We start from the raw sequence: 11,544 nt of genomic DNA on the forward strand, positions 1-11,544 counted from the left end.
ATAGCAGAGCCATTCCTCTGGTCTGTGTCTACAGAACGCAGCTCCCTGCAGTGGCCCCCGAGCCCAATGTAGAGGAGGCCCCCGTCCCTGACCTGCTGGGGAGCATCCTGTCAGGACAGAGCCTTCTGATGATGAGCAGTGCTGACATCGTCATCCATCGGGATGGCTCTCTCAGTGCCAAGAGGGCAGGTGAGCACCCACGGAGTTGCTACCCCTCCTCAGGGCTTTGGAAATGGAAATACACTTTCTAGAAGTGTATGCATTCTCATGCTGTCAGTCTTTGCCCTGAGTTGGGGTAACAGTGCTGACAGCCTTCAGTGCAGGAAGCATTCATAAAGGATGTGAATTCCTGTGAAGGGCCTTCCTGTGAAGGTCTCAACAGAGTTAGGGTCACATATCCTTCCAGACAGGCCAGGCACCTCCATCGCTGCCCCTTGTCTGTGTCCACATTGGGTGAGAGACAGTCAAAACCAGTCATGTCAGTAAAGTCAAATTAGGTGGCAGTAGGGTAGTTGTGCTCCTCAGTGCCACAAGTGTCATAGATAACTCTATAGCAAGCACTCTTTGGTGTGTGATGGCAAGAAGTACCCCCTCAGCAAGCAAACAGGATGTTTTGTGTGTGTGTATGCCTGCTCATGTGACAAGGGTGGGGGTTATATGTGGAAGCCAGAAGATAGACCTTGGTTATCATCCTCAGGAATGCCATCTACTTCCTTTGAGACAGTCATTGGCCTGTGAGCTCTAGGGACCCGTCTGTCTCTGCCTCCCCAGAATTGTAATTGTAAGTGGGTTTACAGGTGTCTGTTGGCCACACTCAGCATTTTATGTGGGATCCAGCTCAGATCCTCATGGTTGTGAAGCAAGCACTTTACCAACTGAGTCATCTCCCTACTCATACACGGTTCTGAGTCAGTTTGGGTCATACTTCTTAAAGAAGAGGTGGGAATGACTGCCCTCTGGCTTTTGTTTTTTAGCCCCTGTTTCTCTTCACCGAAACTCTGTGACTTCATCCAAAGGGGAAGAAGGGTCCAGGCCCAGAGACAACCTGCAGCCTGGGATACCACCATCAGGGAGTCCATCCAGTGGACTCACAGGTGGCAGGTCACAGAGCTCAAGGATAAACTATGGGGATAGGTCAGCCACAAGCTGTGTCCCTAACTGCACAGTGGGGGCACCTATGAGGCTGGACTCATCAGCCACACCTAGGTCAACTCAGGCTCTGAACTTAACCAATGGGAGCAGGTCTAGCTTCCCACAGAGTAAGAGCCCCTGTGGCACCAATATGCAGTCTCTGCCTCTTGGTTCTGCTTCATCTAAGATACCCAGCAGCCATTCTAAATCTCCAACCGGAATAGCAGTCCTCAGGCAGCCCCTGAAAACATCTCCCAGGAGAGCTGATATCTCAGAGCTTCCCAGGATACCAAAGATCCGCAGGGATGGCAGTGGCACCAGACAGGACCTGGCCCCAGCCCATGGGCAGAATGTAGAGCTCCCCAGCACCTGCATCAGCCGCCTGACAGGCAGGCAGGGCCCTGGGCAGCCAGGGCGAGGCCGGGTAGAGAGAGAGCCCAGCAGCAGGGCCCCACAAGAGCCTGGCTCCCACACAGGTGGCTCTCGGCCTTCTGCCCCCAGCTCCCATAGCAGTCTAGCCCCACTGGGGCCCTCAAGAGGGAAAGGCTTTGGTTCTACTTATGAGAGCTTCAGGATCAACATTCCTGGGAACACAGCACACTGTAGCCAACTGTCCAGCCCCGGTTTCTGTAACACGTTCCGGCCGGTGGATGATAAGGTGCAGAGGAAGGAGAACCCTTTGCCCCTCTTCTCCATCAAGAAGCCAAAGCAACTCAAGAGTGAAATCTATGACCCCTTTGATCCCACTGGCTCGGACTCCAGCCCACCCAGCAGTAGTCCAGAGAGCCTTGGCTCAGGCCTCTTGCCATCTGAGATCACAAGAACTATCTCCATTAACAGTCCAAAGGCTCCAGCCTTCCAGACTGTGCGCTGTGTCACCTCCTACAGAGTCGAAAATGTCTTTGGAACTGAATTAGAACCTGAGTCCCAGCCTTCTGATGAGCCCTTGTCTGGCATGCTCAAGTTTCTGGACAAGGAACCTGCTGAGGGAACCTCTGATGTGGAGCGAGATGGACTGGGTGAGGTGGAGCCCACAGAGAGCCAGGCTTCCATGGCCCGAACACAGAGAACATCACCACCATACCCCTGGGATGATGAGGATGGAGCATCCTGTACCCCCTTCTTTGGCTCTGAGGAGCGGACCGTGACATGTGTGACTGTCGTGGAGTCCAATGCTACACTCAGTCCAGACACTCCACAGGCAACGACCCACAGGATTGTGGAGCTAAGGGCCCCATCCCGCTCCCGCTCCCGCTCCCATTCCAGCTCCCGCAGCAGAAAGAAAACTAAGAGGAAGAAGGCTGCCAGGGAGCACCAAAGGACACGCTCCAGCACTCGCTCTGGCTCCAGGGACAGGTCCTCACATTCAGTCTCACCAGTGGTTGAAGAGTACACCAAGAGGCACAAGGCTAAGGCCAAGAGCTGGAGGTCTTCTAGTGACCATGCTAGTAGTCAGGAGAAAGCAAAGAGGAGGAAGGCCAAGGACAGGGACAGAGACCGGAGGCGCAGCCCTTGGGGTCGGGGTAGGAAGAAGTCCAGATCTCGCTCAGGAAGTCCAGGAAGCTCTTCCTGTGAACACCATGAAAGGAGAAAGAAGAGGCGACACTCACGGTCCAGATCTCGGGGCAGAAACTGCTCCCCCTTTAGCAGCCTCGAGAGGGCCCGGAGGCATAAGCACCGGGAGCGGGAGCGGAGCCATGAGCGTCTAGACAAGGAGAGCACAACCAGGTCCCGAGAGAGGAGGCGGCGGAGGTCTCGGTCACCCAGTTCAGAGCACAGGCCACGGAGGCCCCATTCCCGAGAGAAACGGCCCCGCTCCCCAGAGAAGAAGGGAGCTGTGAAGGAGGCTTCCCCGGCCCCTGCTTCACAGGGAGGACCAAAGCAGGAGGGAGAGCCAAAGCAGGAGGGAGAGCCAAAGCAGGAGGGAGAGCCAAAGCAGGAAGATCACCCTGCCAGGCCTCCAGTTCTAGAAGTGGGTGTCTTGCCAGAGGTGGATGTGGCTACCCCTAACCCCCCTCAGGTACCCCCTGTCCTGGCAATGTCCGATGAGTGTCATGTGCCTGAAGACATAGACTATGGAGACTCAGTGGAGGCAGGCCACATCTTCGAGGACTTTTCAAGTGAAGCCATCTTCATTCAGCTTGATGACATGAGCTCACCACCTTCCCCTGAGAGTACAGACTCCTCCCCAGAGCGAGACTTTCCACCAAATCCCATGGTGCTCCCAGCCAGCCAACCACAGGACACCACCTTGGCTGCCATCCAGAGGGAGGTGTCACTGATCCACAGTGAAGACATCTCACAGCCCACACCCCAGGCAGAGGGCCCCTCAGCACAGTTCCTGCCTAGACAGGATGATGCCACAGAGACCACCACTATAACTCCCGGCACCCTAGGTGCGGTGCCCATGGAGAAGGACATCCCCTCACTGAGTGGGAGGGGTTATGAGGCAGGCAAACCTGAGGAGGCTGTAGCCCAGGTCCCCCTTCTACGGTCCAGAGGCCTGGTGAAGAGAGTCACCTGGAACCTTCAAGAGGCAGAGGGCAGTACCCCAGCCCTGGACAGAGTCCCAAGTGAGTCAGCACTGCCAGGGGCTGGGCTGTTGGTTGGTGGGTGTCCCTGTGGGCCAGGATTGCAAAGTAGGCATGGGACAGGAAGCAGCCACCCTAACAGCCTCACTGGCTTTTTGGGGCTCTGTCCGTGGAGTCAGATATGCAGCTTGGCCTCTAGTGTCCCCTCTTTAATTGTTCTCTGGAGCAATGCTTTGGCCAGGGCTGGTCACAGGGCACTCACCTCCTGTTTCTTGGGTCCTCAGGGACACCACTTCAGAGGCCACAGAAGCCCCAGGAAGGAAACTGGGAAGCAGAGGATGGGGCCCTCATGGGGATCCAGCAAGCACCATTCTCTGAGCTACCCCATCCCAGCCACATGTTCCTGGAGCCTGGCTTACCTGACACAGACCCCTCTCAGGTAAGTGCTGGGCTTTGTGGGTTGTTCTGGCCAGAGCTTAGGCTTTTTGGCATCATTCCCTTTCTACAAGGCCCCCTGGTGCTTGGGAAGGGGAGCTGCCGGCTGTTGGGGCTCTGCATTCAGCAGAGATTATTATTGCCCAGGTTTACAGCCCCAACATGCCACCCACCCTGGCTCAGCCCTCAAGCATCCTGCCCTATGCACTGGTCAGCCAGCCATCAGTCCAGTTAATCCTGCAGGGGAGCCTTCCCCTGGCAGGCTGCAGCACAACACAGAGTCTGGTCCCAGTGCCCACCATGCTGGCCACGGCCTCAGAGGTGGGTGGTCCAGTCACCACCAACAACACAGAAGAAAAGATTGCTACCCCCAAGCCAGCCGCTGAGAAGACCAAGAAGGAGGAGGTGAGTACTGCATGTCCTTGCCTGGCTGTCTTACTTGAGGCCGAGTTCTGGAGTAGCAGCCATCCCTGAGGGCTTGGTGGGGACAGTGAAGAAAAGTCAGCATTGCTCTCGGTGCTCCTGAGCTGAAGGGACAGCCCAAAACTGGGCCTCCCACCAAAGGGCCTTTAGGCCCATGCTGCCCACCCTGCCACAGGGTCACGTGTCCTCCCTCCTAGTACTTGAAGAAGCTGCACATGCAGGAGCGGGCTGTGGAGGAGGTGAAGCTGGCCATCAAGCCCTTCTACCAGAAGAGGGAGGTAACCAAGGAGGAGTATAAGGACATCCTGCGCAAAGCCGTGCAGAAGGTGGGCTGCACACTTGTGTACCTGTTGGGGAGCTTGGTCAGAATGGCCAGAATTCCCCAGTCTCTTAGGTGTAGTCAGCTAGCTGGGCCTGGGTGGCTTGAGGCCTTGGATCAGACCCATCTGGTAAGTACCCTTCAGAGAGTGCTTTCTATTACTGTTTGTTGAAAAGACTGAAAGATGAGGTTTACAACTGCCCAATGCACACCTAACTCACAGGGAGGAATTCAAGTCTCTGGCTCCCTTCTGACCTGTGACACATTTGGAGAATCCTTAGAAGCCCTGTGAGGTGGCAGAATAGGCAGACAGTACATATACCCTCAAAAGAACACTGGGGCTCTGCTTGGAGAAGACCCAAGACCTAAGTTAGGAGGCCTGGCTGGATTGACCTCGGACTCTTGTCTCTGACAGTATGATTGAACATCAGGGTAAATGTTCTCTTTCTCCAGATATGCCACAGCAAGAGTGGTGAGATCAACCCTGTGAAGGTAGCCAACTTGGTGAAGGCCTACGTGGACAAGTACAGGCACATGCGCAAGTACAAGAAGGCAGAGGCTGGAGAAGAGCCGCCCACCCAGGGCACAGAAGCTTGAGGCTGGCCACTGTGGACAAAGCATCCCCAGTGGGAAAGAACTGGGACCACCAGCATTCCTGCCTCAGAGGCTCCTGTGATGACACCTGTCTTGCTTACAGTTGAAAGCTGGACTTTTTTATATGTATATTATAGATAACAGTTTCCATTGTGTTCTAATTTATCAAAAATGGCTTATCTTTAGAAACTTTTTGTATTGACTCAATACTTGGCAAGTAGCCTGTGGTTTCAGAAGGCCTGGGGTGGGTTGGGGGAGTCCTGAGTCTGCCACACAGCCACCTACCAGCATTTGTTTGTTTGCCACCCATGTCTTACTCTGCATGTTTCATGCTCCTTACTGGCAGGTTTGCAGTTAACCAGCTATTTCCCAAGAGGCAGAGCACAGAGCTGCCTGTCAGGCCAGCTTTCTGTGGTACTTGTTTTAGAGCATCTGTGCTTAACTGAGACAGAGAGAGATCTGGTGTCTCTAAAGCCTGTGGCTCAGTTTCAGTGTGAAGATGAGTACTGCAGGGGAGGCCTACAGTGTGCAGGTATGGCCACCTCCCTGGGACTTCCCCAGGTCCTTCATGGAGGGGAGATATAACCAGGTTCCACCACATCTAGTTAGCTCTGACAGTCCCAAGTCCACCTCAAGTTAGGACAACACTGGTTCTTGACTTCCTTTATTGGGATCTGGGGTTCTGGGCTAGGCCCACTGCTCCAGCTCCATGAGAATATGTTCAAAGTCATCGTAGTGGCTGCTGGTGCTAGATAGGCACAGGCCAAGACTGCTGCTGTCAAGGGAAGATACGCCTTCCCGCTGCACACCCTCTAGGTATGCCCTGCATAACCACGGCTCCAGCTGTAGGAAAGGCACATGTTAGGGTACCAACCAGGTGGCCCATCCCCACCTGTTATAGCCCAAGCCCCACCTTCACCAGGATCAGGTTCTTCTCCTTGGGTCTCCCCGCGGACAGATCTTGCCCAAAGCCCAGGTAGATGGTATAGTGTGGCGAGCCTTGCCTCTGACGGGTCTGAAACTCTCCCAGCTCTGTAGGAAGTGGCTCTGGTCAACAGGGTAAGCTGGGACCCAAGGGAACAGCACCCCAGGTAGGTATTTCACTGACCTCGGAAAAAGGTGCTGAAGTCGAAGATGCGGGTGTAGCAGTTGCGCTCCAGCAGCTGCACTGGTGTGGAGGAGCCTGCTGAGCCCAGGGGGCTGCCTACCTCCCAGTATACTTGGCACCTGCCCTGGCGTTGGGCCCACAGTACTGGACCCTGCAGCTCCAGCTTCAGGCCAGGAGCCACATGTTGCAGAAGCCTCTCTGTGTAGAGCACCTGTTTCTGGTCAGGCAGCTCAGCAGGGCTGGGGAAGACCACCTGCTGTGGCTCTGGAGCCAAGATGGGTGAGCCCACTGGATTGTACAGGAATACACATCTGGGTTGCCTCATCACTGCCTGCAGCACCGTGCGGCCCTTGTACATGATGGTTACATCCAGGAGCCCCGTGCTGTGCTCTGTGTACAGATCAGGCTGTGAGTAGCCGGCATGGGTGGGGACATGATACACATTTGCTGGGCCCATTCACCACTGTTGGGGTACAGATGTGAGGGGAGGGTGCTGTGCGAGGTTTAGGGGCTGCATGGGAAAAGCTTGAACCTGAATCCCAGCCTTTTCCCAAGAAGCCCTTAGCCCTCACCTGTCAGAGCTGTGTGCTGAGGCCTGGGGTTGGGGACAGCCTCTGCTGCCCATGCTGTGCAGGGCTCCTCCGAAGTATGCTCTTGCTCTGGGCCTGAGGACAACAGTAGGAGCAACTGAGCTGCCCAGCTGTAGCCAGCACTGTTCTGGCCTCTCATAGTGCCCTACCTCCCAATCTCCAGTGTATGGCATCCTTGTCCCTCTCCCCAGGGCCTATGCTGTCTTGCCTGTCCCTGCAGCCTCCCTGCAGAGCAGATAAACCCTCCCGCTCAGTAACAGCCCAGCACCTCTTGCTCCTCACCAGCAACCTGTGGGGGGACTGGATCTGTCCCCTGCGTAGCTTCAGGCAGGTGGTTCTCCAGGAGGCTGTGCTTCAGAACTTGGAGCAAGAGGTCCTCAGTGCCACTAGCAGGCACAGGGCTCGGGGCTTGGGGCTCAGCATCTCCTGTTAGGAATTGCCTCTGGGGCCCACCCTGCAATAGGGAAACAGTAATGATAAGTAGCTGCCCAGCTGTCACACCTAGGGAGAAAGACTGACTATACCTGTGAGGGTGGGGCGCCCCTGAGTGTTTCTTTCTCCACCTTTTTCATGGCTGAGCTTTCTGAGAAAAGGAAGAGAAGGAAGGAGGTGAGACCCTGAGGCTGACATGTAATTTGGTTGTGATACTTGAGTTGTCTGGTTCCCATACCCTCTCCTCACCTGGCATTTTGAAGCTCAGGACCCTGACTTGGGAAAGAAGGTGTCCCATTGTCGTGGTTCCCCCCACCCCCTGGAAGGATAGAAGCTAGGCCTGGTATCAGCCCCTCCCAGAACAGTCTCTAAAACTATAAATCAGGGTTTGGGAGATGGCTGAGCAGTTACTGGCCTAAGTTCAATTCCCCAGCAACCACATAAAACCAGACATAAAGTGGCACATGCATCTGGAGTTCATTTAAGAGACCCTGGGGCACACATGTACACACACCCCTTATACACATGAATAATTTTTTACTTATTTTTGTTTGTTTTTTCAAGGTAGGGTTTCACTCTAGCTCAGACTGACCTGGAATTCACTATGCAGTCTTGGTGGTCTCAATTCATGGCAATCATCTTACCTCTGCCTCCTGAGTGCTGGGATTAACGATGTATGCCACCACACCCAGCACTCGGGAGGCAGAGGTAGGAGGATTGCCGTGAGTTCAAGGCCGCCCTGAGACTACATAGTGAATTCAAGGTCAGCCTGAGCTAGAGTGAGACCCTGCCTCGAAAAGCAAAACAAACAATAAATTAGAGAGTGGGTGTGCCAGTGCCTCTAGCCACTGCAAATGAACTCCAGATGCATGTGCCCCCATATGATCTGGTTTACGTGGGTTCTGGAGACTCCAAAATGGGTCCTTGGTCTTCACAGACAAGTGCCTTACCCCCTAAGCCTTCTCTCCAGCCATGAATAATTTTTTAAAAACCAAATTGCACCACAGGGTCACTAAGGCAAAGCAGAGTCTTCTGCCCTCTCTGCGGGTCTCCCAGATCCAACTCTACTAGCAGCATTCCTCACCTCTCGACCCCACTTCAGGGCTGAGTGCATACACCTTGTGCGGGTCAACAGAGTCGCCAGAGTTGTCTTGCACCATAACAAAGCGCCCCGTGCTACGAAGCGCACAGCGGAAGTTGGTTTTCCACCCCGCACGCTCAGCAGTCTCAGCCTCTGGGGGCGGCAGGTCTCCTCCACGGGGTGGCCACCTTCCTCTGGCCATCGCCCAAGCCTGGAGAGGAGAACCGGAAACGTGGGCCAGAAGCCCGCAGGGGCCAGGGTAGGTCCTCCAGGGGGGCAGGGCTGGATCCCACCTTAAAGATAAGCGCGTCGGCCTCACTCAGATCCCTGCGTGCGAAATGCTTCCAGGGCACGCGGAAGACCGTGTGGGCGTCGTCCAGCCACTGCAGCCCCTCGTACAGGCCGCTGCTGACCTTATCCAGAAGCCACTCTCCGAACAGCACGCGCTGGGTCCCCCTGCAGGCAGGACAGTCACAGTGGGGTCAGGGGCATGGGGGGTACCCAAAGCGCACAGAACAGGGCCAGCTTGCTGGGGTGAGGGAGTATTCTCACCACTCTGTAGCCATAGCTTCTTCTACGGGGACAGTCTGGGAGAATGCGAGTGGGCCCTTCACTTGGAGAGGCTGTGGTCAGAGGAGTGGTCAGGGATCACCACAGGTGAGGGGAGAAGATGCGCTTCTTGTTACGATGGTGTCAGGTTTGGCCACAGGTACTGCGGCCAGATGTCACAAGTGTGACCCAGATGTTACAGGTGTTGAGTCACAGATGTGGATTGACAGCTTGCAGCCACCTTGCCTAAGAGTGGATTCCTTGGTCAAGGTGACTAGAGGTGTGACTACAGATGTGGCAGGCGCGCGCACGTGAAGTCACAGGTGTTGATCCAGCGTCCGGGCCTGGACGAGCAGTCGCAGGCTGGACCCTGCGGAGACAGGAGAGGAAAGGCGGTGTGGAGGGGGCGGGGGAGTAGGGCCCTGGCCAGGAAAGCGAAACTGAGTCCTGGGAAAATGAAACCTAGACAAGCTCCCAGGCAGCCGCGGCTTCCCACGCTCCCGGCACCGACCCCGCGCCCTGTCCTCGGTCCCCGACCTCAACCCACGCGCGGATCCAGACCCCACCAGCGCATCTCTTGACTCCAGACTCTCCGGGTCCCTCTGCCCGGCTCCCGGACCCTCTACATGGTCCCTCCCGGGGCCGCTACTCCACGGGGAGGACAAGGACTCCCACGTGGGCCTTGGCTCCCATTCTACGCCGCGTGGGCCCAGGGGTCCTGCGTACCTGGTACCGGAGCCGCCGGGTCGGGAAGTCTTGTCTCAAAGAGGCAAGGGGCGGACGCTTTTATAGTGCCCGGGCCAGCGGCGGGGCGGGGCCTGAGGCTCCAGACGCGGGCGGCAGGGTCACGTGCTTGGCCCCGGCTCCGCAGGGACGCTGACTCGGTTCCCGAGCGAAGCCAAGGACTTGCGGGGCCGGGGGTGAGTGGGGACGGACCACTGGACCTGCCTGTGGGACTGAGCACTTCCCGGGTTCCTCTGCGGGGCTCCCCAGGGAAGTACCTCTGAGCTTAGGGGGTTTGGCGGCACAGTGGAATAAGCTACGGATCTTCCCCTAACGACCCCAAACAAAACCAGGTTTGCTTGTCCTCCCCTCGTCGCGTAAAAGTGCTGGAAAGTAGAGTGAAAAGAGAGGCCGAGGTACTGTTTGGATTGAAAAATGGTTTATTTTGTTTTGTTCTTCGAGGTAGGGTCTCACTCTAGCCCAGGCTGACCTCCTGGAATGCACTATGTAGTCTCAGGCTGGCTTCGAACTCACAGTCATCCTCCTGCCGCCGCCTCCCAAGTGCTAGGATCAAAAGCGTGCGCCACCATGCCGGGCTTTGAAAATGGTTCAAACTTTAATATTTTTTGTTAGCAGGGCATGGTGTTGTACGCCTTTAATCCCAGCAGTCGGGAGGCAGAGGAGAAGGATCACCGCGAGTTCGAGGCCACCCTGAAATGACATAGTGCATTCTAGGTCAGCCAGGGCTACAGAGAAACCCAACCTCAAATACAAAACAAAACAAAGAAAGGCTGGAGGGACAGTTTAGCAGTTAAGGCGTTTGCCTCCAAAGCCAAAGGACCCAGGTTGGATTCCCCTGGACCCACATTAGCCAGATGCACAAAGGGGAGTTTGTTTGCAGTGGAGGCCCTGACGCACCCATCCTCTCTCCTCTCCACCTCCCTCCTTCTCTGTCAAACAAGTAAATAAAATAAATAAAAAAGGGCTGGAGAGATGGCTTAGCGGTTAAGCGCTTGCCTGTGAAGCCTAAGGACCCCGGTTCAAGGCTCAATTCCCCAGGACCCACGTTAGCCAGATGCACAAGGGGGCACATGCGTCTGGAGTTCGTTTGCAGTGGCTGGAGGCCCTGGTGCGCCCATTCTCTCCCTCTCTCCTCTCCCTCCCTCCCTCCCTCCCTCCCTCTCTCTCTCTCTCTGCCTCTTTCTCTGTCACTTTCAAATAAATAAATAAACATAAAACAAAAAATTTAAAAAATATATATTAAAAAATAAAACGATATATGTGTGTGTATTTTTTTCGAGGTAGGGTTTCACTCTGGTAGACTTGAATATTTTAAAGCCAGAATTGGTGGCACATGCTTATAAATCTGCACACAAGAGGCTGAGGCAGGATTGGCACATATTCAAACACACTTAAAATTAAAACTTCTGACCACATGGGAATATGACCAATTTGCAATATATTCATATATTAAAGTTCTCAATAAATAAAAGTTGGGGGCTGGAGAGATGGCTTAATGATTAGGGCTCTTGCCTGTAAAGCCTAAGGACCCATGTTCAATTCCCCAGTAACCATGTAAAGCCAGATACACAGGTGGTGCATGCGTCTGGAGTTTGTTTGCAGTGGCT

The 11,544-nt window shown here is 55.0% G+C and overlaps 2 protein-coding genes across 4 annotated transcripts in view; one reads left to right on the top strand and one right to left on the bottom strand.

Moving 5' to 3' along the window:
• The window catches only part of Phrf1 (PHD and ring finger domains 1), a 39,114-nt gene extending 33,492 nt beyond the window's left edge, over positions 1-5,622 (top strand). For 2 of the 3 annotated variants that reach the window (XM_045151668.1, XM_045151672.1), the window contains exons 13-18: positions 35-189; positions 975-3,704; positions 3,947-4,101; positions 4,245-4,502; positions 4,718-4,846; positions 5,293-5,622. In XM_045151668.1, coding sequence (XP_045007603.1) covers positions 35-189; positions 975-3,704; positions 3,947-4,101; positions 4,245-4,502; positions 4,718-4,846; positions 5,293-5,436 — 3,571 coding nt within the window. In that variant the 3' untranslated portion in view covers positions 5,437-5,622. The remainder of the gene's footprint in view (positions 1-34; positions 190-974; positions 3,705-3,946; positions 4,102-4,244; positions 4,503-4,717; positions 4,847-5,292) is intronic. The other variant, XM_045151681.1, reaches the window with a different exon arrangement.
• Positions 5,623-6,081: 459 nt separating this feature from the next.
• On the bottom strand, positions 6,082-9,989 carry Irf7 (interferon regulatory factor 7). The gene is made up of 10 exons (XM_045138174.1): positions 9,920-9,989; positions 9,197-9,563; positions 8,938-9,100; positions 8,648-8,855; positions 7,656-7,714; positions 7,414-7,585; positions 7,114-7,206; positions 6,542-6,931; positions 6,347-6,465; positions 6,082-6,276 (listed from the first exon to the last, which is right to left on the bottom strand). Exons 2-10 carry the CDS (start codon positions 9,208-9,210, stop codon positions 6,121-6,123), a joined length of 1,374 nt encoding a protein of 457 aa, XP_044994109.1. The 5' UTR covers positions 9,211-9,563; positions 9,920-9,989; the 3' UTR covers positions 6,082-6,120.
• Between the last annotated feature and the right edge of the window lie 1,555 nt (positions 9,990-11,544).

Source organism: Jaculus jaculus, chromosome 1 (assembly GCF_020740685.1).
Source record: "Jaculus jaculus isolate mJacJac1 chromosome 1, mJacJac1.mat.Y.cur, whole genome shotgun sequence".
NCBI lineage: Eukaryota > Metazoa > Chordata > Mammalia > Rodentia > Dipodidae > Jaculus > Jaculus jaculus.